Raw genomic sequence first — 22,882 nt, 5'->3', positions numbered from 1 at the left:
TTCTGCAAGTCAGTCCCAGTTTTCTGCTTCAGCTTCCTGCGAGTGATTTGGCCAAATCACTTCGACCCAGTCGATTTTCAAGTTTTCAGTTTTCTCCTTTTCTGCAAAAATATCATAAAAATATAGATTAAACTAGAAAAATGAGTATTTAAACAGTAATAAATATAATATAAATGTGGCTAAATTATGCTTGATCAACCATCAAGTTGGTAACTAATTAATTAAGCAACTAGAGGAGTGGGTCACAGGAGTGCATTAATTTCTACTTTTTCTATATTTTTTCTTTAGCTTTTTGACTTCCCTTAATTTTCACATAAACATGTGGTCTAGACAATGTCTTTAAAGTTATTCTTAACAAAGGGCAGCAATTTACTTACAGAACATGCATTCATTATCCAACTATTTAGACAAGGACCATACTTCATAAGTTTTCAAAACAAGCCTTAAAAACAAAATTAATAAAATAAACAATGATCAACTTATTTTATTTAAGCTAGCATATAAATGGCATAAGAGCTTGGATTCTATGAAAAATGACATATCAATTTCTCACGGCAAGTAAGGAGCTGTAAAAAATTTTATTTATTTATTATTATTTATTATTTATTTTTTTAAATAAAATGATGCTAATACTGGAAATCATAAAAAATTAAATCTAAGAAACAATTTAGCAAGTGCAAGTGCTGAGAATCATGAAAACAGATCAAGTGTTTATAGGCTTAGGCAAGCTTCTAGCTCAAACAACAAAAACACAAAGGAAAATTTTCAAAAAATTTTCCAGAACACAGCAAAAATATATTCAGAATCAATCAATCTCATCAATCACAAAAATACTTCTATTCCTATTCCATATCCCCCCCCCCATACTTACTTCTCACATTATCCTTAATGTAAAAAAAATTCAATAAAACGAGGGAAGTTCACAAAATAAAATAAAAGTAAGTCAAACAGAACTTCCATGAGGAGTAAATCGCATACAACTCAAGCTGGTGGTGGTTGGTGTATGGTGTATGGGCAACCACAAGTGAGAGAGAATAGCGTCCAATTTGGCATCAATGTGATGCATGTTCTTTCACCTGCGAATGCATTTGTCATGTGCTTGTGGTCAGAGAGGAGGCTGACGGCGACAGAGCGGCAGTGTCGGCGCGAAGGAAGCTGCGACCGGTGAGGATGGACATGCGATTGGCAAGGATGGTGCGGACGGACCTGCAATCGGTGAAGAGAGATGCGCGACCAGCGAGGAAGGCTGCGTGATAACAGTTGTCGAATCCATAAAAAATAAACCTATTAACAATCAACAAAAAGAACTGTAGATAGTGGCAATAGAGTCGAATCACAGCGATTTGACACTAAGGACTTTCCTAGTAATGACTTAGGTAAATCAATAACAAAAGTAAAATAAGGGGGATTGTTTTTTATGATAGTGAACTAAAATTAAAACTAAGTAGTAAAAGAGAGCAACGATTAAAAGATGAGTAAATCAATAATAAAAAGAGTCTAGTTGAAGCATAGAATCCATTTCAGTTTGGAATTGATCATTGATACTTTGATTCTTCTATTTATTTCAATAAATTAGTTTAGGTTGTGGAAGACACTCCTTACAACTAAATTCCTCCTTAAGTTTAGTTTGATTAGGAAACATTCACCAATCAAACACTAGTTAACAAGTTACTAAGGAACGACCTTGGGGTTCTTCACTTTTCAACTGTTAACTGCTTTAAGAATTGGAGAAACCTAATTCTAACATTGCCAACCGCGTGCTTAAGTTAGATTATGCAACCAATTGTTACTTGTGTTCAAATAATCTAAACAATTACGAATCTAAATCATTCAAACTAACAATCTATTGCTTAAGCAATTAAAAACAGTGGGCCCTTATTGATTCTAATAGCAAGGCAATAATAAACATGAAGAATAAGTTGCATAAATATTAAAAAAATAGAATTTAAACAATGTAGTTTCAGATCTCCCAATTCATAACAAAACTGAAATTTCTCCTACTTCAACTAGAGAAAAATGTTTTTAGCCACTCATGGTGGACAAAGAACACATAAAAGAGAAAAGAAAGAAGAAAAGGGAGAGAGGCACTGCTGAAGTTTTCTGTCGAAAATTCCGGGATATCTTGCTATTTGGTTGCTGCCCCTTTTTATAAGTGAGAAGTCCTAGTCTAATCATTCTTGGAGTTGGAATCCTATTTTGGCTTGGTCTTTGAAGGTTCTTTGATTCCTTCTTTGTTTTGTATTCTAGCATGAATAGATCTCCCTTGGTGAAGGACTTCTTTTGGTGCAGTTTTTGGAGGCACCTTAAGATTAGTCTTGTTGTATTTGAAGTAGAATAGGATTCTAACACTTTTGAATTTTTTGAATTTTTGCCTTTCCCGCGCTTTAGTATTTTCTTGCTGAAGACAGTTGATTTGGACAAATCACTCGCCCAAATCGTTTCTGTGTGTTTCCTTCGGGTTTCAGCTTCAACTTTCTTCAAGTGATTTGGCCAGTAATCCAGACAAATCAACTTAGGCATATCAAATCTTGTAGGTTAGCTTCCTCTTTCTGCAGCTGCCTTAGGCATTCTTTGAGGCTTGATTTGGCTAAATTACTTCGGTCAAATCAGTTTTTCAGCATTTCAAGCTATTTTTCTCCTTTTTTTACAAAAAATATTATAAAAACACAAATTAAGCTAAGAAAATACATATTTAAACAATAATAATAAGATGAAAAATATGGTTAAATTACGCTTGATCACTGCGCGACCGACGAGGATGACGCGGAAGGACGTTCGACAGGCAAGGATGGCGCAGAAGGACATGCGACCGGTAAGGATGGAGCGCGATCGTGGGCCTGTGATGCACGCAAGATCCAATTGTCGCAGCTGCTGGAGTCTTCGGCACAGTCCGACGATGCCTTTCAGTCTGTGTCGGCGATCTTGGGGGTGGCAGTCTTCACCATCCTGCAGATTGAAAGGACCGGAGGAGGAAGAAGAAAAATAAGGAGAGAGAAAGAAATTAGGTTTTAATTTATATTTTTATTTTATTTTATTTTATTAGTAATAAAAATAGAAAAATAAAATTAAGTAGAAAAAAAAACTTACCTTTCTTTGGAAGCAATTTTAAAAATAACAACTTACCTCCAAAAAGGTTTCTTAAATTTTTGAATTATACAGAAGGTCCAATCGGCTCCAAAAAATAATAAATAAATTAAAAATTAAAAAATTAAAAAAAAAAACTTATTTGTGACTCTACAGACTTAAGCAAGCTTGTAATCTTGGATTGCCTCCCAAGCAGCGTCCATGCTTATTGTCCTAAACTAGATTTCAGTAGCATGTTATTATGCATCTAAAGTTTCTAAAGTTTTTTGTAAAAGTTTAATAGAATAATAAAATTTGAATTGTGTTGGACACTAATCTATTTAAAATTAGATTTAAATATCAAATTTGTAATAGCAAAAAATATCTCCAATAAATTTTTCAACGTTCATAAAATTTTATCATATGAGATAATTATATTTGAGATCTAAACATTTTTAAAAGGTCAATTATAAATATTTATAAGTAAGTATAAATCTTTAAACTGTAAACTAATTTTTACAACAATTTTATTAATAAATCCCAAAAAAATCATAGTGATGATTTTAAATGTCATTTTCATTTCTTTTCTTTTTTAACAGCATTTTCTCACTTATAATCTCTTAACATAATTAACAAGATCAACTTAAATTTATATTGAAAATTTAATAAATTTTTAGTTGAGTATTATTGCTAGATTTCTTTGTTCTCTCAACTATATACGTGTACTATAAACATGCATTGCTCAATTTTAATTTATATCGCATAATTTTTAAATTCTATTTTAATCAATAAATAAGTTTCAAAATCACAAAAAAAAAGATTTAAAAAAAACATTTTAATATTATCATATTATGTTTTAAATGTAAAAAATATATAACAAAATATATGTAATAATTATTTATGTTTTAGAAAAATAAAATTATTCAAATTTAATTAGAGTTTGAATATATTTTAATAAGATTGAAAATAAAGTTTTAAAAATCTTTATAAAATGAAAAAACGCTAACCACAATATTAATATAACTATCTATTTAAATCGTGGAACTTGATAAAATTAACCCATAATAGTTCTTAAGGATTAAAGGACTGATAAAAAATTCTAGTTGAAAATTACATGGGATATTATTTTATTTGTGTGAGGATGACTTTATCGTCCACTCTAATTAAGACATAACGTTAATTTCTCAAGTTTAAACATGAATAAACTTGGTGCAAAAAATAAATAAATTACACAACCGAAAGATAAGATGAGCCACAAATTCAAAGTAAAGAAGTGAGAAATGCTCTCCAAGCGCTACAAACGAGTAGCTAGAGAATACCACAGCCTAAAAGCTCTCCAAATTTCTTGCATCATTAAGACTTTCTCTAAACTAAATGGCCTATAAATTTCCCATCTTCCTTCACTTAAGAAACAAGCAACACCTTCCCAAAATCTATCAACGAGAGATGGATAAAAAGCAACTTAATTTCATTTCCTTCTCCCAATATATCGTCTTTGTCATTGTTCTTGCAGCGACCGCGGCTAGATCTGATGATGAAACACCAATCCCAGCAAGTCTAGATGGAGTACAAGCATGGTTTGATGCTAATGTCAAGCCCCTTGCTGATCGTGCTGGCACCTTAGAGAAAGCTCTCGAAGCAGCGGAAGCTAAACCTAAAACCATTAAGGTTAGAGCAGATGGAAGCGGAGAATTCAAGACATTAACTGAAGCAGTTAAGAGTGTTCCAAAAAAAAATACAGAGCGTGTTATTGTGGATATCGGTCCCGGAAAATACACTGAGAAAGTAACCATTGAAAAAGACCAACCTTTCATTACGTTTGTCGGGACAGGAGCTGAAAAGCCAACCTTGTCATTTGCTGGTACTGCTGCTAAATACGGAACTGTTTACAGTGCCACATTACAAGTGGATTCTGATTTTTTCATGGCGTCTAACTTAATCATTGAGGTCTTTTTTTTTTTTTTTCTTTTCTTTCATTTTCTAACTTACTCTTGAATCATTATGTATATTGTATTATGTGATTTTTTATGTTGGTTTTTCAAATTAATTCATAGGTTTTGTAATTTTATTGGTTTAGAATACTGCACCTAGGCCGGATGGTGTAAGCAAACTACAACAAGCTCTTGCTTTAAGGATAGGCGGTACTATGGCAGCTGTATACAATGTTAAAATGATTGGATTTCAAGATACACTGTGTGATGATAGGGGAGTTCATTTCTACAAAGACTGCTATATCGAAGGCACCGTTGATTTTATTTTTGGAAGAGGAAAATCCATTTACCTAGTAATGTTTAAATCTTTAGTCTAAACTCAATAAATATTCTTCTTTTGATACGCTTAATATTTACATTGTATGATTAATATGGAAATTTTATGTAAATTAAATGCAGCAAACAGAGATACATGTATTAGCAGATGTTCCTAATCAACTAACGTTTATAGCAGCACAAGCGAGAGAAAAAGATTCGGAAGATGTGGGCTACTCTTTTGTACATTGTAAAGTAGATGGAAAAGGAAAAGGAGCATTCTTGGGTCGACCATGGATGCCAATGCCCATCACAGTCTACTCTTATTGTACTATGAGTGCGGTTGTCAATCCTGAAGGGTGGACTAATAATAGGAACCCTGAATCAGAAAAGTGAGTAATTTTAAAGTTTGAGATTTTCTAATAATATGAATATTAAAAATATATTGAATGAAATTTGCAGGAATGTATTTTTTGGAGAATACAAGAATACAGGACCAGGTGCTGATCCTGCTGGACGTGTTAAATTTGCCAAACAGCTAACAGAAGCAGAAGCGAAACCCTTCCTTAGTCTTGGTTATATTAAAGGAAGCAGTTGGTTGCTTCCTCCACCAAAGGTGTAACATGGGAATATATATGAAAGAGGAAGAACAAGAAGAATACAAAGCAAATTATTATTTTACAGGTAGCTGATCTTGCCAAAGTGGATCCATTCAAACATTTCGGCATCAATTTTTTGTAGAAATAAACCAAATTATTGGAATAAGAAAACTATAATGCAAATTGTTCGTTCCCTTTTGGATTTACATAACTTCATTTTTTATTTTTATTTGTTTTAGTATGTGGCCAATTCAAATAAAAAATAGTATTAAATGATCCCTCTTTTTATTAAAAAAAAATTATGCATATATGTCAAACAAAACAATGAATATTGATTTTTTTTTAAATAAAAGTGTAAGTTATAAATTCTTATTTATAATCCATTCATATTTAGTTCTCCATCCACACCTATGCTTACGTATGTGCCCTATACAATACTAACTTTGACATATACAAATTTTTACTAACCGTGGATGAGATATAGAGCTCCAATATATAATTTTTAAAATTTTGAGGTTTTAACCATGGGATCCTATTTTTAGATTCAAGATTTTGATTTTGTGTTAGCAAATAATGCAATTTAGTTTTTTTGCTAGTTGTCATATTTTCAAGAGTAATATAGTTGTGTTAGAAAATTTCGTCCCCGGATAATTCCAGCAATGAACCCATAACTGAATCCATTTCTAAGGATTATAACATTTTGAGTGTCCACTTTCTATTTTGGATAATTTTGTAGAGACTATATCAACAATATTATGCTGAAGTTTGTTATAAAAGTAGGATCAAATAATAAAATTTGAGTCGTGTTGGATATTGTTTCCTAGGACAAAACATATTTTTCTAGAAAATTAATTTATAGGATTAAAATAATAAAATTTAGTTCTAATTTATAACCCAACAGAAAGTATGATGAAGGAAATGATAAAGTAGGAAATGATAAAGTAGGAAATGAGAGCGTCTTTTCTTTGTAGAGGTGTAAGCTATTTATAATAAAAAAATCTAGTTATTATAAATTGTTATAAAAATTTTGAGATAATCTAATCGAATTTGCACAATATAATAACAATAAGATGTAAAATTGGATTTAAATATCAAACCTATAACAACAAAACAATCTCACAACTAAAATTTTAAATGACCTTAAAATTTTATCAGTGAGATAATTATATTTGAGATCTAAATATTTTTGAAAGGTCAAAAAAAAATATTTATTGGCAAGTAGAAAAATCTTTTGAAATAGAACTCATGTTTACAACCATTCTCCACATATTTAAAAAGATTTTCCATTACTGGATTTAAGATTTAAGTGTATATACTTCGAATTTGGTATCGTTTGGACTGTGAATTATATCTAGACTAATAAGACTTAACATACAGAACAATTGGCAAAACTTTTTTTTCTACGAATTAAAAAATCCTTTTAATAGGCTAATATATCATTAATCTTATAACACTCCACAAATCTTTCTTTTAACGCTGTTTTGCATTAATAGGCCATGCGCATGCATAGTAGTTCATAAGTCATTTAGAAATTATGTCATAATCTCATAGAAACGCCTCACTCAACACTTATATAGATAATATCATCAAGTACATACTGCAATTCATAAACTATCTATAAGGTTTGTGAATATTATTAAAAGCTTTTAGCTTATCCTCTAATTTAATGCAGTTTAGAAATTCTTATACCATAGGAATGAACAACGACAAATATTACTAGCAGAATTAATAAGTGACTTATTATCACCTATATGAATCTTTTTCATGGGATCTTCAATTATAACGGTAGAGTTCCTATGATTGTTAATTTCATAATTGCTCAAATTTCATTCCCCTTAATGTTTCATAATATTAAACTGCTCTTTTGAAAGAATACAATCTTAGGAACTCTTTTGACTAGACCATAAAAAATTTAAAGAGTTGGGGGTTTATTTCTTTTTTTACACTTCCTACTACATCTTGCCTACAATCGATAAAGTGAACGTGAAACAAATTGTTACTGAGCCACTTGCCCTAGGTTATTCAGTTCAGGTGGCTACTAGCTCCACTCATGTTTACCTAATTAAAAGACATGGGGCGAGTTTAAACGGCCCAAAAGGGGTGATACTCTCCTAAAACCAATTTTTTCTATACGAAATTACCTTAAGAGGTCACTAAGTACCGCACTACTTGGGTCATCGGGTTGGTAACCAATTAATTAAGCAACTAGAGGAGTGGGTCATAGGAGTGCATTAATTTCTACTTTTTCTATATTTTTTTCTTTAGCTTTTTTATTCCCCTTAATTTTCATATAAACATGTGGTCTAGACAATGTCTTTAAAGTTATTCTTAGCAAAGGGCAGCAATTTATTTACAGAACATGCATTCATTATCCAACTATTTAGGCAATGACCATATTTCATAAGTTTTCAAAACAAGTCTTAAAAACAAGACTAATAAAATGAACAATGATCAACTTATTCTATTTAAGCTAGCATACAAATGGCATAGAACTTGGATTCTAGGATAAAGGACATATCAATTTCTCACGGCAAGTAAGGAGCTGTAAAAAATTTTATTTATTTATTATTTATTTTGAATAAAATGATGCTAATACTGGAAATCATAAAAAAATAAATTTGAGAAACAATTTAGTAAGTGCAAGTACTGAGAATCATGAAAATAGATCAAGTGTTTATAGGTTTGGGCAAGCTTCTAGCTCAAATAGCAAAACACAGAGAAAATGTAACATCCTCAAACCCATAGTTAGAGTAGTAGCATCACTAGGTATGAGTTAGGCTATTTCACTACTAGAGTAAGTGGCATTAAGGGAGGTGCTAGCTTAACTCTAATCTGCTAATAACTGAATCATAGAAAACTCAAATAAAGAAACGGACGTATCCAGAAATAAAGCAGACAGTGTGATTAGCGAGTCGAGAACGAGTCACTTTCGGGAGGTGCTTAGAGTTTCCCAACATGCTTGCTTGAGGTGCTTATTTAAATCTGTCATGCTTGCTTAAGTAAAAAGGACTTCTAAAGGCTAAATGTATAGTTTAGTAGGTCAATCTATGATTATTGAAAGTTTGAAAACTAAATTGAAACATTGTAAAGAGTTTAGTAGGTTAAAGTATGAATATAGAAAGTTTAAAGACAAAATTCAGATTAGTCCTTCATGTTTTCCACCTCTTCACATATACCCTCCATGTGTCACCTAATTATGCATGAAAGAATGACCAAGCAAAGTAAAAAGGGGCTGTCTTCTTTCTCTACCACACCATTGCCGTAGCTCACCCATTGAAAACCAAAGCTTTGTTTTGTCTTCCTTCCACCAAAGCCAAGCCAAATCTAACCCAATCAACTTCTTGCCTTAATTAAAACTCATCCTAAGACCAAGAGCTAAAGGAACAGCCATATATTAAAGGAATTGAAGAAGAAAAGTTTAGGATTCCATATGCACCAGGCTTGAAAATCAAAGGTGAGCTTAGAAATGTGTAGAAACTAACATCTTCTCATTTCTTCATGCATGAATTTGAATTATAAAGCTTTAATTTACAATTTATTCAATCCTTTCCTAAGACATAAATCTACCTAGGTGAAGGAACATCAAAGGGAAAACAGATAGCTAGAGATTAGAAGAGAAAAAGAAAAGAAGAAATTCAAGAAAGGTTTGGTGTTTGTATGATTTTCTGTCTTCCTTTGATTCTGCTATGAATAAGTGAAATTAGGGGTTGATTTTTGTAACGACCCGAAAATCGGACCGCTACCGGCGCTAGGATCCAGGTCTACTTAAGGTCGCTGGGACCTGTAGCAAGCCTGTTATACTGTCTGTGTACCTGTAAAATTACATGATCATACATTTTCTGTAAAAGCATAAAACTTTGCTCTGAACCACGGCTCTACCTGTGCATGCACTATCTCTGTACTTACAGAACCCCTTACTAGAGCTTGCTCTAGACGGGTTAAACTCATACTATGGTAAGCCTGGTTTTCATACTCATAAAAATATTTACATACAAGAAACAGATCATGTATACAAAAAGGATTTACAATACATCTAGGTCAAGCACAATACTAAACTCTAAACAATACCATAACATCTCTTTACAAATATTTCATGTCCACATTATGCTATTACAAAACTCTTTACTCTTTCCGTACTCTTCTGACTCCCCCTGTACTCTGATCCTGCAAAACTAGGATTAAGGGAGAGGGGTGAGCTATACTAGCCCAGTGAGTAGAACAGTAAAACATGTTAATTAAACATGCTCAAATGAAATGCATCATATCACAGACAATTCACAGCAAGGATGAATGTGTCACCAATAGTCTCGACATCCTATACTCGTGCCAGGGCATAGAATGGGCACCTGGTCTTCCTGTCTTACCTGATACCTCGTGCCAGGGCGTAGAATGGGCACCTGGTCTTTCTCAGAGACTAATGGATCACCCACATTCCATCCACATCAACAACATAAAATGCAATGCAACATCTTCGTGAATTCTAATGCAATCAACCTATTGCATAATCATGGTGCATGAAACATGCTAAAAAGCATTTGCTTACTCATATTAAAAAGATTCAGTTTAGTTCCACTTACCTCTGGCTGACTCTGAACTGACTCTGAAAACTCTGAAGCAGTGCTCACTGCTAATCTCTTTGGTTTCTCTGGTCTGTTCCTACACAGATGGACTCAAATGAGGGACCAAACTAACTTAAGGACAGTTCTATAAACCTCCCCAAAAACCCCCTAAAACATCCTAAAACCATCAAGGAAAACATGCAAAAGAAGGTTGGACAGGGCACTTTCGGCGGCAGGTTCGGCGGCCGAAAGTCCCTACCAGAAACGAAAGTCATGCATGTTCGGCGGCACTTTCGGCTGCCGAAACTCCCCTCCAGAGCTAAAAGTCCAAACTTTCGGGGGCAAGCTTGGGCAAGCTTAGGCAGCCGAAACCACCTCCTTAGCATGTTCGGCGGCCGAACCCTCTTTCGGCGGCTGAAACTGGGTTCCCCAGTAAGGTAGAACCTTGCTCAACTTCACGCAATCTTCCTCCAAACTTCTCAAACATGCAAACCTCAACTCTACAACACACATATACTCAACCATATGCACAAAGGGGTCCAAAACTACCTCAAAACCCCAACAAACATCACAACTAAACACATAAGCATGCTTTGACCACAAATCAACCAAAAACTCAACTTACCCTAATCATGCATCTCTACCCATAAACCTCCATAAAACCTTCATAAAACATCAAAGAAGCTAAGGATCTACACTTACCTCTTGAAGATCTAGAGGATATGTGATCCTAACGGGGAGATGTGGAGAAACTCACTCTCAAACTCTCCAAACTTCAAAATCTTGGTGTTTAGCTCAAAACCTTCAAAACAACATACAAACTCATCAAAACTTTGAAAGAATTGGAAAAATCATGAAGATCACCCAAGGAAGAGCATGGTCTCACCTTTGTTTGTGAAAATGGAAGAAACTTATCCATTTCACCGACCTAGGGCCTTTTATAGGTGGCTGGCCAGACCTCCTTCGGCGGCCTAACATGAATCCAAACTCATGCATATTCGGCAGCCGAACTTTCACCTTCGGCGGCCGAACCTTCACCTTCGGCGGCCGAACCTTGCCTTTCTTCCTTGGCTCTTTTCTTTCAAACAAACTTATTTCCTTTACACTTTAAAACATTAAAACTTACTAAAACACTTTAAAAAAACATAAATCTTACCCTTCTAGAGGATTTTGACATCCTGGATTCCACAGGAAAGTAGAATTCCGATGCCGGACTCTAGCCGGGTATTACATTCTCCCCCCCTTAAGAACATTCATCCCCGAATGTTCCTCAAACAAATAAACACATAAAAAGCAAGAAAACTAACCTTAAAACAGATATTGATATTGCTGGAGCATAGACTCCCGTGTCTCCCAGGTGCACTCTTCTAGATTATGGTGGTTCCACAGGACTTTCACCATTGGAATTTCCTTGTTCCTTAGCTTTTTGATCTGTGTGTCAAGGATCCGTACTGGCTGCTCTATATAGGTGAGATCTCCAAGGATCTCTACATCAGGCTCACTAAGAACCTTACTCGGATCTGACACGAACTTTCGGAGCATAGAAACATGGAAAACCGGGTGAATTCTCTCCATAGAAGCAGGTAAATCCAACTTATACGACACATTCCCGATCTTCTGCAAGATCTCAAAGGGTCCGATGTATCGTGGAGCTAGCTTACCCTTTTCCCAAACCGAACCACTCCTTTCATTGGAGACACCTTCAGCAATACCATATCACCTTCCTGAAACTCTATCTGCTTCCTGCGGATATCTGCATAGCTTTTCTGTCTGCTCTGAGCAGTTTTGATTCTCTCTCTGATCATGGGCACCACTCTGCTGGTGATCTCTACTAGCTTCGGCCCTGCAAGAGCCGCCTCTTCTTCTTCTTCCCAGCAAACAGGTGATTTGCACTTCCTCCCATACAAGGCTTCATAAGGAGCCATCCCTATGCTAGCATGATGGCTATTATTGTAGGCAAATTCCACCAAAGGTAGATGTTGCCTCTAAGAACCGCCAAAGTCTAACACACACATTCTGAGCATATCCTCTATGGTCTGGATGGTCCTCTCTGACTGACCATCAGTCTGTGGATGGAAAGCAGTGCTAAAATTCAACCTTGTGCCCATAGCACTCTGCAGACTCCGCCAAAATCTGGAGGTGAACTGAGGTCCTCTGTTTGACACTATAGACACTAGAACCCCATGCAACCTTACTATCTCCTCCACATAAACCTGTGCTAACTTGTCCACAGAGTAGTTGCTCCTAACAGGGATGAAATGAGCAGATTTCGTGAGTCTGTCCACAATCACCCATATGGAGTCTATCCTGTTGGACGCTGCCGATAAGCCCACTACAAAATCCATAGCTATATTCTCCCATTTCCACTCTGGAATCGGCAGTGGGTTAAGCATTCCAGCCGGCTTCTGATGTTCCAGTTTCACCCTCTGGCAAACCTCACAGGCGGACACAAACTGTGCCACTTCTTTCTTCATGGCTGGCCACCAATACACTCTTTTCAGATCCTGATACATCTTGGTGGCTCCAGGGTGAACACTATACCTTGCATTATGAGCTTCTCTCATAATGTCTCCCTTCAGATTTATGTCATCTGGTACACATAGTCGATTCCCATGATGGAGGATCCCTTTGCTATCAAATCTAAACTCTGCACTATTGCCTGACTGAACAGTCCTGGCAATTTTAACTAACTCAGGGTCCTCATGCTGTTTCTGAGCCACCTGCTCCAGAAACACTGGTATCACTCTCATCTGTGCTATCAACGCACCTGTACCAGACAACTCTAGCTGTAGGCCTTCGTCGATGAGCTTGTAAAACTCCATCACCACTGGTCTTCTCTCTGCTGCTATATGGGACAAACTGCCTAGTGATTTTCGGCTTAGGGCGTCTGCCACAACATTCGCCTTATCCAGATGATACTGAATCCTGCAATCATAGTCACTGAGCAGTTCTACCCATCTTCTCTGCCTCAAATTCAGCTCCTTCTGACTCAAGATGTACTGTAAACTCTTGTGATCGGTGAAGATCTCGCATTTAACCCCATAAAGGTAATGCCTCCACATCTTGAGTGCAAAGATAACTGCCGCCATCTCTAGGTCATGGGTGGGGTAATTCAACTCATGCTTCTTCAACTGTCTAGAAGCATAAGCAATGACCCTGTCGTTCTGCATTAAAACACAACCCAATCCCACTCTGGACGCATCACAGAACACTGTGAAGTCCTCATTACTGACAGGCAGAGCTAACACCGGTGCTGATGTTAATCTTCTCTTTAGCTCCTCAAAGCTTTCTTCACATTGGTCCGACCACACGAACCTCTGATTCTTCTTAGTCAGTTTGGTCATAGGAGCAGCTATCTTTGAGAAGTCCTGTACGAACCTCCTGTAGTAACCTGCCAAACCCAGAAAGCTTTTGATCTCTGTCACTGACGTGGGTCTGGACCAGTTAGCTACAGCCTCTGTCTTCTTGGGGTCTACCTCAATACCTTCTGCTGATACCACATGCCCCAAGAAGGAAATGCTTCTCAACCAAAACTCACACTTAGAGAATTTGGCATACAAGTCATGCTCTCTTAGTGTCTGCAGAACTGTTCTCAGATGCTGGGCATGCTCCTCTGCATCTCTGGAGTACACTAAGATATCATCGATGAAGACAATAATAAAGTGATCCAGATACTCACTGAAAACTCTGTTCATGAGATCCATGAATGCTGCAGGGGCATTAGTCAGCCCGAACGGCATTACTAAGAACTCATAATGCCCATATCTGGTCCTGAAAGCTATCTTTGGCACATCTGCCTCTCTGACTCTCAACTGATGATACCCGGACCTCAGATCTATTTTAGAGAAACAACTTGCTCCAGCTAGCTGGTCAAATAGATCATCGATCCTAGGCAGAGGATACTTATTCTTGGTAGTGACCTTGTTCAACTGCCTGTAGTCAATACAAAGTCTGAGGGATCCATCCTTCTTTCTGACAAAAAGCACTGGAGCACCCCAAGGTGAGGTACTAGGGCGGATGAAACCCTGATCTACCAAGTCCTGCAATTGCTCTTTCAGCTCTTTTAACTCTGCTGGCGCCATCCTGTAGGGAGGAATAGAGATAGGTCTGGTACCAGGCAGCAATTCTATTTCAAACTCTATCTCCCTATCAGGTGGTAGTCCTGGAAGCTCATCTGGGAAAACGTATGGAAATTCTCGGACTACTGGTACCGAGGCTGGTTCCCTAACCTGACTATCTAGCTCTCTCACATGAGCTAGAAACCCCTGACAACCCCTCCTAAGCAATCTACGAGCCTGAAGGGCTGAGATCAAACCTCTAGGAGTACCCCTCCTGTCTCCTCTGAAGACACACTCTGACCCATCCTGGTCTCTGAGACTAACTACCTTGTCTCTACAGTCCAAGGTAGCTCCATATATAGATAGCCAATCCATCCCTAGAATGACATCAAAATCCGTCAAATCTAGAACCACAAGGTCAGCTGAAAGGCATCTACCCTCTATGAACACTGGACTGAAGCGACAGACTGACTCTGCCACTGATGGGTCACATTTGGGTCCACTGACCCAGAGAGGACACTCTAACTCAGAGATCATCAGACCCAATCTCTCCACGGCTCCAGAAGTAATAAAAGAGTGAGAAGCACCGGGGTCCATCAAAGCATACACATCAGAACACCCAATGATGAGATTACCTGACACCACTGTGTTCGACGTGTTTGCCTCCTCCTGAGTCACAGTGAAGATCCGTGCTGGGGCCACAGGACCTCCACCTCGAGAACCTACTGCTGGCAAAGAGGCTGACCTTCTCCCTCTCCCTCTACCACTACTCTGAGGCATGGCTGAAGCTGCTGGCTGAACCACACTGCCAGAAGTCATCTGCTGGGATGGTGCCATGAAGGTCGCCTTAGGACATTCCGGTGCAAAATGCCCCTCCTGCCCACAGTTAAAGCAGGCTGTAGATCCCAATCGACAGACTCCTTTGTGCGGTCTCCCACATCTCCCACATACTGGACTGCTTGTGCCAGAGCTTGAGCCACTACCCATTCCCAGACCAGACTTGATCTTGCTCCAGAACTTATTCTTTGTACCTTTTGCCTTTCCCCACTTCTTGCTGCCTAAAGCTGCTGCACTGGGGGTCTTAGAACCCGAAGGCTGTGCCACTTGCTGTTTTACTGTCCCCTGAATGATGGCACTTACCTCCATCTTCCTGGCGGCATCCACTATAGAATGAAAACTCTCCTTCTCTGCTGGAAGAATCAAGGAGGAATACCTGGGATGAAGTCTCATGGTATATCTTCTTGCCTTCTTCTGGTCAGTGTCATAAGCCTGACCCACATACTGAAGCAGTTCCAGGAACTTGTCTGTGTATTCATCTACACTCATCCCTTCGATCTGCCTCAACTGCTCAAATTCTATCACTTTCAGCTCTCTGGAACTGTCAGGAAAAGCCCACCCTGCAAACTCATTGGCGAACTCTCCCCATGACATGCTGTCCAACCTGGGGTCCACATAATTCTTGAACCACTCTCGAGCTTTCTTACATTTCAGTGTGAACCCTGCCATCTCAATGGCTCTGCTATCATCAGCTCCTAACTCATCGGTTATCATCTTAACCGTTCTGAAGTACTCAAATGGATCATCTCCCGTATTAAATTTGGGAGCATCCAACTTCAAATACTCTGTCATTTTCACTTTACTTCCCCCAGATGAGCTAGGTTGAGGTACTTGGACAACAGGGGTTACTGGTTCTGGTTCTGGTGGTGGAGGAGGTGCTGAACTTGGATCTGAGTATGCTGAACTGGGATGGAAAGGTGTGGGTGGATACATAGGATATGGTGGGTAAAAAGGAGGATAAGGCATGAAAGGCATGTAGGTAGGATATGGGGTAAAACCAGAGTAATCCGACGTACCCCCCATCGGATACCTCGGGCCCTGTGGAAAGGGTGGATATTGGGGTGGATAACCAAACTCCGAGGCCTGAGCGCCTCCCTGAGACTCTCCCATACCCTCTTCAGATCTGTCCATACCCATGCTTTCCTCTCTGCCCTGATCCACATCCATAGCTTCCCTCACATCCTCTGACCTTCCTCCTCTGTCTGTTCCTCTTTTGCTCTCGTCAAAAGACCTTCTAGGGTCCCTTGATGTACCCTCCCTGCTCGATCTCTGAGATCTCGCCCTTGGCAATGCAGGAGGATGAGCAGCTGTACCCTCACTTTCTGGTGGGACTCCAGTCAATCATGTCGATCGACGAGTTCCTCTCATCTTAACTTTCTGAAAAACAAAACATCACATAATAACAATGCACATGCATAAAGCATGGCATTACACATCATCATAAAGACAGGACTCTACATCCTATCCTAGTGGACATGATTTCCTATTGTGCTTGACTTACACTCTATGAGCCCGACACTCTCTCTATAGGTCCGACCATATGAACCTAGGGCTCTGATACCAATCTGTAACGACCCAGAAACTGGATCGCTACCAGCGCTAGGATCCAAGTCGACTTAAGGTCGCCGGGACCCGTAGCAAGCCTGTTATACTGTCTGTGTACCTGTAAAATCCCATACATGATCATACATTTTCTGTAAAAGCATAAAACTTTGCTCTGAACCACGGCTCTACCTGTGCATGCACTATCTCTGTACTTACAGAACCCCTTACTAGAGCTTGCTCTAGACGGGTTAAACTCATACTATGGTAAGCCTAGTTTTCATACTCATAAAAATATTTACATACAAGAAACAGATCATGTATACAAAAAGGATTTACAACACATCTAGGTCAAGCATAATACTAAACTCTAAACAATACCATAACATCTCTTTACAAATATTTCATGTCCACACTATGCTATTACAAAAATCTTTACTCTTTCCGTACTCTTCTGACTCCTCCTGTACTCTGATCCTGCAAAATTGGGATTAAGGGAGAGGGGTGAGCTATACTAGCCCAGTGAGTAGAACAGTAAAACATGTTAATTAAACATGCTCAAATGAAATGCATCATATCACAGACAATTCACAGCAAGGATGAATGTGTCACCAATAGTCTCGACATCCTATACTCGTGCCAGGGCGTAGAATGGGCACCTGGTCTTCCTGTCTTACCTGATACCTCGTGCCAGGGCGTAGAATGGGCACCTGGTCTTCCTGTCTTACCTGCTAACTCATGCCAGGGCGTAGAATGGGCACCTGGTCTTTCTCAGAGACTAATGGATCACCCACATTCCATCCACATTAACAACATAAAATGCAATGCAACATCTTCGTGAATTCTAATGCAATCAACCTATTGCATAATCATGGTGCATGAAACATGCTAAAAAGCATTTGCTTACTCATATTAAAAAGATTCAGTTTAGTTCCACTCACCTCTGGCTGACTCTGAACTGACTCTGAAAACTCTGAAGCAGTGCTCACTGCTGATCTCTTTGGTTCCTCTGGTCCGTTCCCACACAGATGGACTCAAATGAGGGACCAAACTAACTCAAGGAAAGTTCTATAAACCTCCCCAAAAACCCCCTAAAACATCCTAAAATCATCAAGGAAAACATGCAAAAGAAGGCTGGACAGTGCACTTTCGGCGGCAGGTTCGGCGGCCGAAAGTCCCTTCCAGAGACGAAAGTCATGCATGTTCGGCGGCACTTTCGGCGGCCGAAACTCCCCTCCAGAGCCGAAAGTCCAAACTTTCGGAGGCACGCTTGGGCAAGCTTAGGCAGCCGAAACCACCTCCTTAGCATGTTCGACGGCCGAACCCTCTTTCAGCGACCGAAACTGGGTTCCCCAGTAAGGCAGAACCCTGCTCAACCATGCAAACCTCAACTCTACAACACACATATTGATAGAGCCAAATTTAGACCCATTTTCCATATTGATATTTATATTAATTTACACATTTTCCACCTAATTTTGTGGTTTTAACCTTATTTTGCAGAAAAAGGAGTAAAATGGTAATTTGGCAAAAATGGCCTTAAATCTGCCCAAAAGAGAGCAAAATTGCACAAGCATGGTTTGCCCAAATTGTTTGCCCAAAGCAAAGTTGAAGCTGAAATGGAAGAGGAACAGTCTGCTGTTTGACCAGACTGTTTGCCCAAACAGACTGGGCAAACAGATCAGTAGGGCAGAAGCAGAGCACAAAAATCAGACTGTTTGCCCAAACAGACTGGGCAAACAGGCCAGCAGTGCGCAGGCAACAGGGAAAACAGACTGTTTGCCCGAGCTGTTTGCCCAAACAACCCGGGCAAACAGCACCAGCAACCAGCAGACAGTAAATTGCGGGAAAATCAAAATTCAAATGCTCAAGAAGTGTTTTCCCTCCCAAACACGTGTGGACAGCTCAGCAAACCCTAAAGACACCTCAGCACTCAATCCCACATATTTAGGAAGGCAAATCTCATCAAAATACAATTACCTTCCAAGAATTCAACTCCAATTGGGAAAAGGAGTCCCATCTCAACAAGGAAACCTAGGGCAGCCTCTTCAGCTATAAAAGGGCATGCAAACCAGCAGATCAAGTATCTTTGGATCATCCTGGGATCAAGAATACCTGCGACAGAAGCACCACAGCAGCTGCGCCCTTGTGCCAGCCCTTCTTCTTCCTTTTTCTTGTTTTCTTTCTTTTATTTTTGTATTAGTTTCAGCCATGAGTGGCTGAAACCCTTTTTCTAGTTGAAGAATAAGGTGAAACTTAGGTTGTTTATGGATTGGGAGATCTGAACCTTTATGTTATTCTTTTATTAATCAGTATTTATGCAATTTTGTGCTTAATTCATTGTTGCTTTGTTGTTTTGATCAAATTGGCCACTTGATTCTTGATTGCAAAGTAATTCTTTGTTAGTTTGGATAGTTTTTAGTCCGTAATTGCTGGAATTATTCAAACACAAGTAACCCTTGGTGTAAAAACCTAGGAAATTGCATAATCTAGCAATATCACCATACGTTTGGGTAGCTAGAATTAGGTCTCTCTATTTCTTAATGCAATTAACAGTTGTTAGATGCCAAAGGCCCAAGGACGTTCCTTGGCAACTTGTTGATTAGTGATTAATTAGAGGACGTTCCCTAATTAATCTATGCTTAAGGAGGGATATGGTTGGTGAGAAGCGTCTTCCACCTCCATAACTAATTTATTGAGTTAAATAAGAGAATATAAGTTTCACTGATCAATCCCAACAACTAAAGTGGATCCAACTCTTCAACTAGGCCTTTCTCATTATTGAATTTTTCTACTTTAATTATTTGCTTTTCTCTATTGCTTTCAATATTAGTTTAGTTTATCAAACCTCAAAACCCCCATTTTACTTTTATTGTTTGTTTCTTTACTTGGTCTTGACAAGGAAAATAAGTAAGTATCAATTCCCTGTGGATTCGACCCTATTGCCACTATCTGCAAGTTTATTGTTGATTGTTTAATAGGTTTATTTTTGACGGCTTCGACAACTGCCTATCAAAAATTGGCGCCGTTGCCGGGGACTTGATTTAACTTATTTGTTTTTCTTTCATGATCAGATCTGAACTCAAGAAACTGATTCATGGATGAGGTAAGTACATCTATTCTCACTGCTCGACTTTCTGAACTAACCTCTGTTGTGAAAAGTTATGTCATAGGTCAAGCTCAACAACTTCAGCAGTCTCGGCCATGTGGGATTTGCGCATACGTAGGACACCCAACTGATCAATGTCCTACACTTTATGAGGATTACCAGCAAGTACATGCCTTTGGAGGATTCAATAGCCAGCCAAGACATGATCCCTACCTTGATACCTACAATCCATGGGACCACCCGAATTATGACTATGCAAGGGCTGACTACTACCAAAACTATCAAGCCCAAGCAACACCTCAAAACTCCTATATGGAACTTGAAGAGATGGTGAGGAGGTTGGAAATTTCTGGGAAAAATCTCCAACAGCAAGTGGATCAAGCGGTCAACGCAATGAATGCGCACATATTAAGAAGAGAGGAATATCTTCAAGATCTATGGGACGATGACGAAGGTTCCCAAGAAACAGACCGAGCTGCTGAATCTAGTTGCAAAATTGTTGAATCAGCCATTGTCCAAACAACACTTGTTGAAGCTCCTGCCATCAAAGAGACAGCAATACATACTGCTGATGCTGAAAATATTGCAGCACCTGCTGTAAAAGATTCAGACTCTGCTGCTGTCCAAAAATCAGCAGCTACTGAAATTGCCCCAACCAAGCCTGAACCTGCTGAAACTTCCACAATTACACCAGAAATTGCTGAACCCACTGCTGTCCATAAATCAACAATTGCAGAAATTGCCCCAACTGAACCTGAAGTTACTGCACTTGCTGAATCAACAACATACATCACAGTACCAGCATTTGCCAAAGCACAGTTTGCAACCCCAGCATCTGTCCAAAAACCAGCAACTGCTGTGTTTGCCCAAACAGCACAGCCCACTGCTGTGTTTGCCCAAACAGCACAGCCCACTACTGTGTCTGCCCAAACACCTGCTGATGTGGATCAAAATGGTGTACTAACCAATGATTTTTATAGGGAGGACAGCCAAGAAGATGAAAGAAGCCAAGTAGAGCTGAAATGGACAGCAATGAACTGCTGCATGCAGAGGACAGATTATTGTTTGCCCAAACAGCCTGGGCAAACAAGCAGACAAGAGGCAGAACAGGCAGATTACTATTTGCCCAAACAGCCAGCAAAGGTAGAACAGGCAAGCCTTTGTTTGCCCAAACAGGTTCAGCAACCAACTAAGACAGAATGCATACTGGCCAAGTCAATCCAGCAAGAAGAACTCTGTTTGCCCAAACCAGTTGGGCAAACAGCTCTAGTAGAACACTGTTCACCTGAAAAACCAGCAGAGGAAAAGAAGGTAGAATCTTGTTTGCCCGAACAGCAGCCAGCAAAGGAGCATGAGGAAAGTTGCTGTTTGCCCAAACAGCAGGGAGAAGGAGAATCCAGCTTTTTCGAACAGTAAGCCAAGGCAGAAACTTGTTTGCCCAAACAAGCTATGCAGATTGTACAAGAAGATTGCTGTTTGCCCAAACAGCAAGGTAAGGTAGAATTTGTTTTACCCGAATTCAATATCAAATTGCAGCCACCTATGGAGAAATATGAATTGGAGTTCAAAGTGTTGCCCAATCATCTCAAATATGCACACATAAGGACTAGAGGCACACCTCATCTGAAAGAGAAGAAGCTAATCATGTTACTTTATGAGTACATGAAAGAAATAGGATGGGTTGTGACCAAATCAAAAGGCACGCTACACTTTTTACTTAATGCAGTTGGAACCATTTTCCCTCCTCCAATTACTTGAGCCTTGATCAAGTCAAGAAAGTCTAGCCCGTGACTTTAAACTAAGGCGCTACTGGGAGGCAACCCAGCGGAGACATGCCCAATCAAGGAAGATTTTCCAGACCAAAAAAAAAAAAAAAAAAAACAGAGATATGTGACTGTTTGCCCAAACAGCATGGGCAAACAACCAGAGATGCAGGAACCAGAGGAGTTAACCCACTTCCAGATTTTAGCTGTTTTGTAGGTAAAGGCTGGATGACCAAACTGTTTGCCCAAACACACTGGGCAAACAGCAGAGAAGACTATCAGGGCACACTGTTTGCCCACGTAAGCTGGGCAAACAACCACAGCAGTCCACCACATCAGCAGACCACACCCCAGATCACTGTTCAACCAGCTTGTTTGCCCGCGCAACTGGGCAAACAATAGGCCAGAGAAGACTTCCAGACAGCACCACAAAATCACTGTTCGACCAAGCTGTTTGCCCAAACAGACTGGGCAAACAACCAAGGCAGCAGAAGCGACAAAGAAGAAAACTTAAACAGGGCAGTACCTTCTTCCTCTATATTCAATATTCTATTATGCCCTTTCAATGACAAATCTTCTTCTTCTCAAAACTTCTTGCTGCTGCACAAAATAGGGTAGCACCTTTTGCATTTTTCTGTTGTCCCACTGCATGACATCATGTTTGGGCATCACACAAACAGCACCAGCGGGCCAATCAGCAGCATACTATGTTGTTTGCCCACGCAAGCTGGGCAAACAACTGCAGCAGATCAGCGGGCAGCCTATATCAGCAGGCCTACCAGCAGATAAGACCAGCAGGCCTACCAGCCAGCAGGCCAACCACCAGTGCAGCAACCAATACCAGTACCAACACACATCTGCACACAGAAATACCTGACGCATCCAGCTGTTTGCCCAAACAGAACTGGGCAAACAACCGCACCAGGGAAGTATCAGTTTTTCACTTGAACTTTAATTTTTCCATACATTGAGGACAATGCATGAGTTAGGTGTGGGGGTGCATATCTCTGAATTTTGATGCTTCATGCATACTTTTTGATTCCTCTTAATTTCTTTTAAGCTTTAATTTTCAATTAGTACACATTAGGTTAAATTTTTTTTCATTT

At 39.1% G+C, this 22,882-nt stretch overlaps 1 protein-coding gene across 1 annotated transcript; it reads left to right on the top strand.

The window, feature by feature from the left end:
* The first annotated feature begins 4,394 nt into the window (after nt 1–4,394).
* On the top strand, nt 4,395–21,429 carry LOC110620900 (pectinesterase PPME1-like). The gene is made up of 6 exons (XM_043950386.1): nt 4,395–5,010; nt 5,141–5,347; nt 5,454–5,701; nt 5,772–5,902; nt 20,447–20,873; nt 20,994–21,429. Exons 1-6 carry the CDS (start codon nt 4,438–4,440, stop codon nt 21,427–21,429), a joined length of 2,022 nt encoding a protein of 673 aa, XP_043806321.1. The 5' UTR covers nt 4,395–4,437.
* The last annotated feature ends 1,453 nt before the right edge of the window (nt 21,430–22,882 follow it).

The sequence above is a fragment of the Manihot esculenta genome, chromosome 14 (assembly GCF_001659605.2).
Source record: "Manihot esculenta cultivar AM560-2 chromosome 14, M.esculenta_v8, whole genome shotgun sequence".
Lineage (NCBI taxonomy): Eukaryota > Viridiplantae > Streptophyta > Magnoliopsida > Malpighiales > Euphorbiaceae > Manihot > Manihot esculenta.
This window is presented reverse-complemented; position numbering and strand designations above follow the sequence as displayed.

Coding starts and splice junctions, on each gene's coding strand:
- LOC110620900 (XM_043950386.1), top strand. CDS start 4,438: ATGGCCTATAAATTTCCCATCTTCCTTCACTTAAGAAACAAGCAACAC. Junction 5,702..5,771: donor AGGAACCCTGAATCAGAAAA/GTGAGTAATTTT, acceptor TGAAATTTGCAG/GAATGTATTTTTTGGAGAAT. Junction 20,874..20,993: donor CAAAAACCAGCAACTGCTGT/GTTTGCCCAAAC, acceptor TGATTTTTATAG/GGAGGACAGCCAAGAAGATG.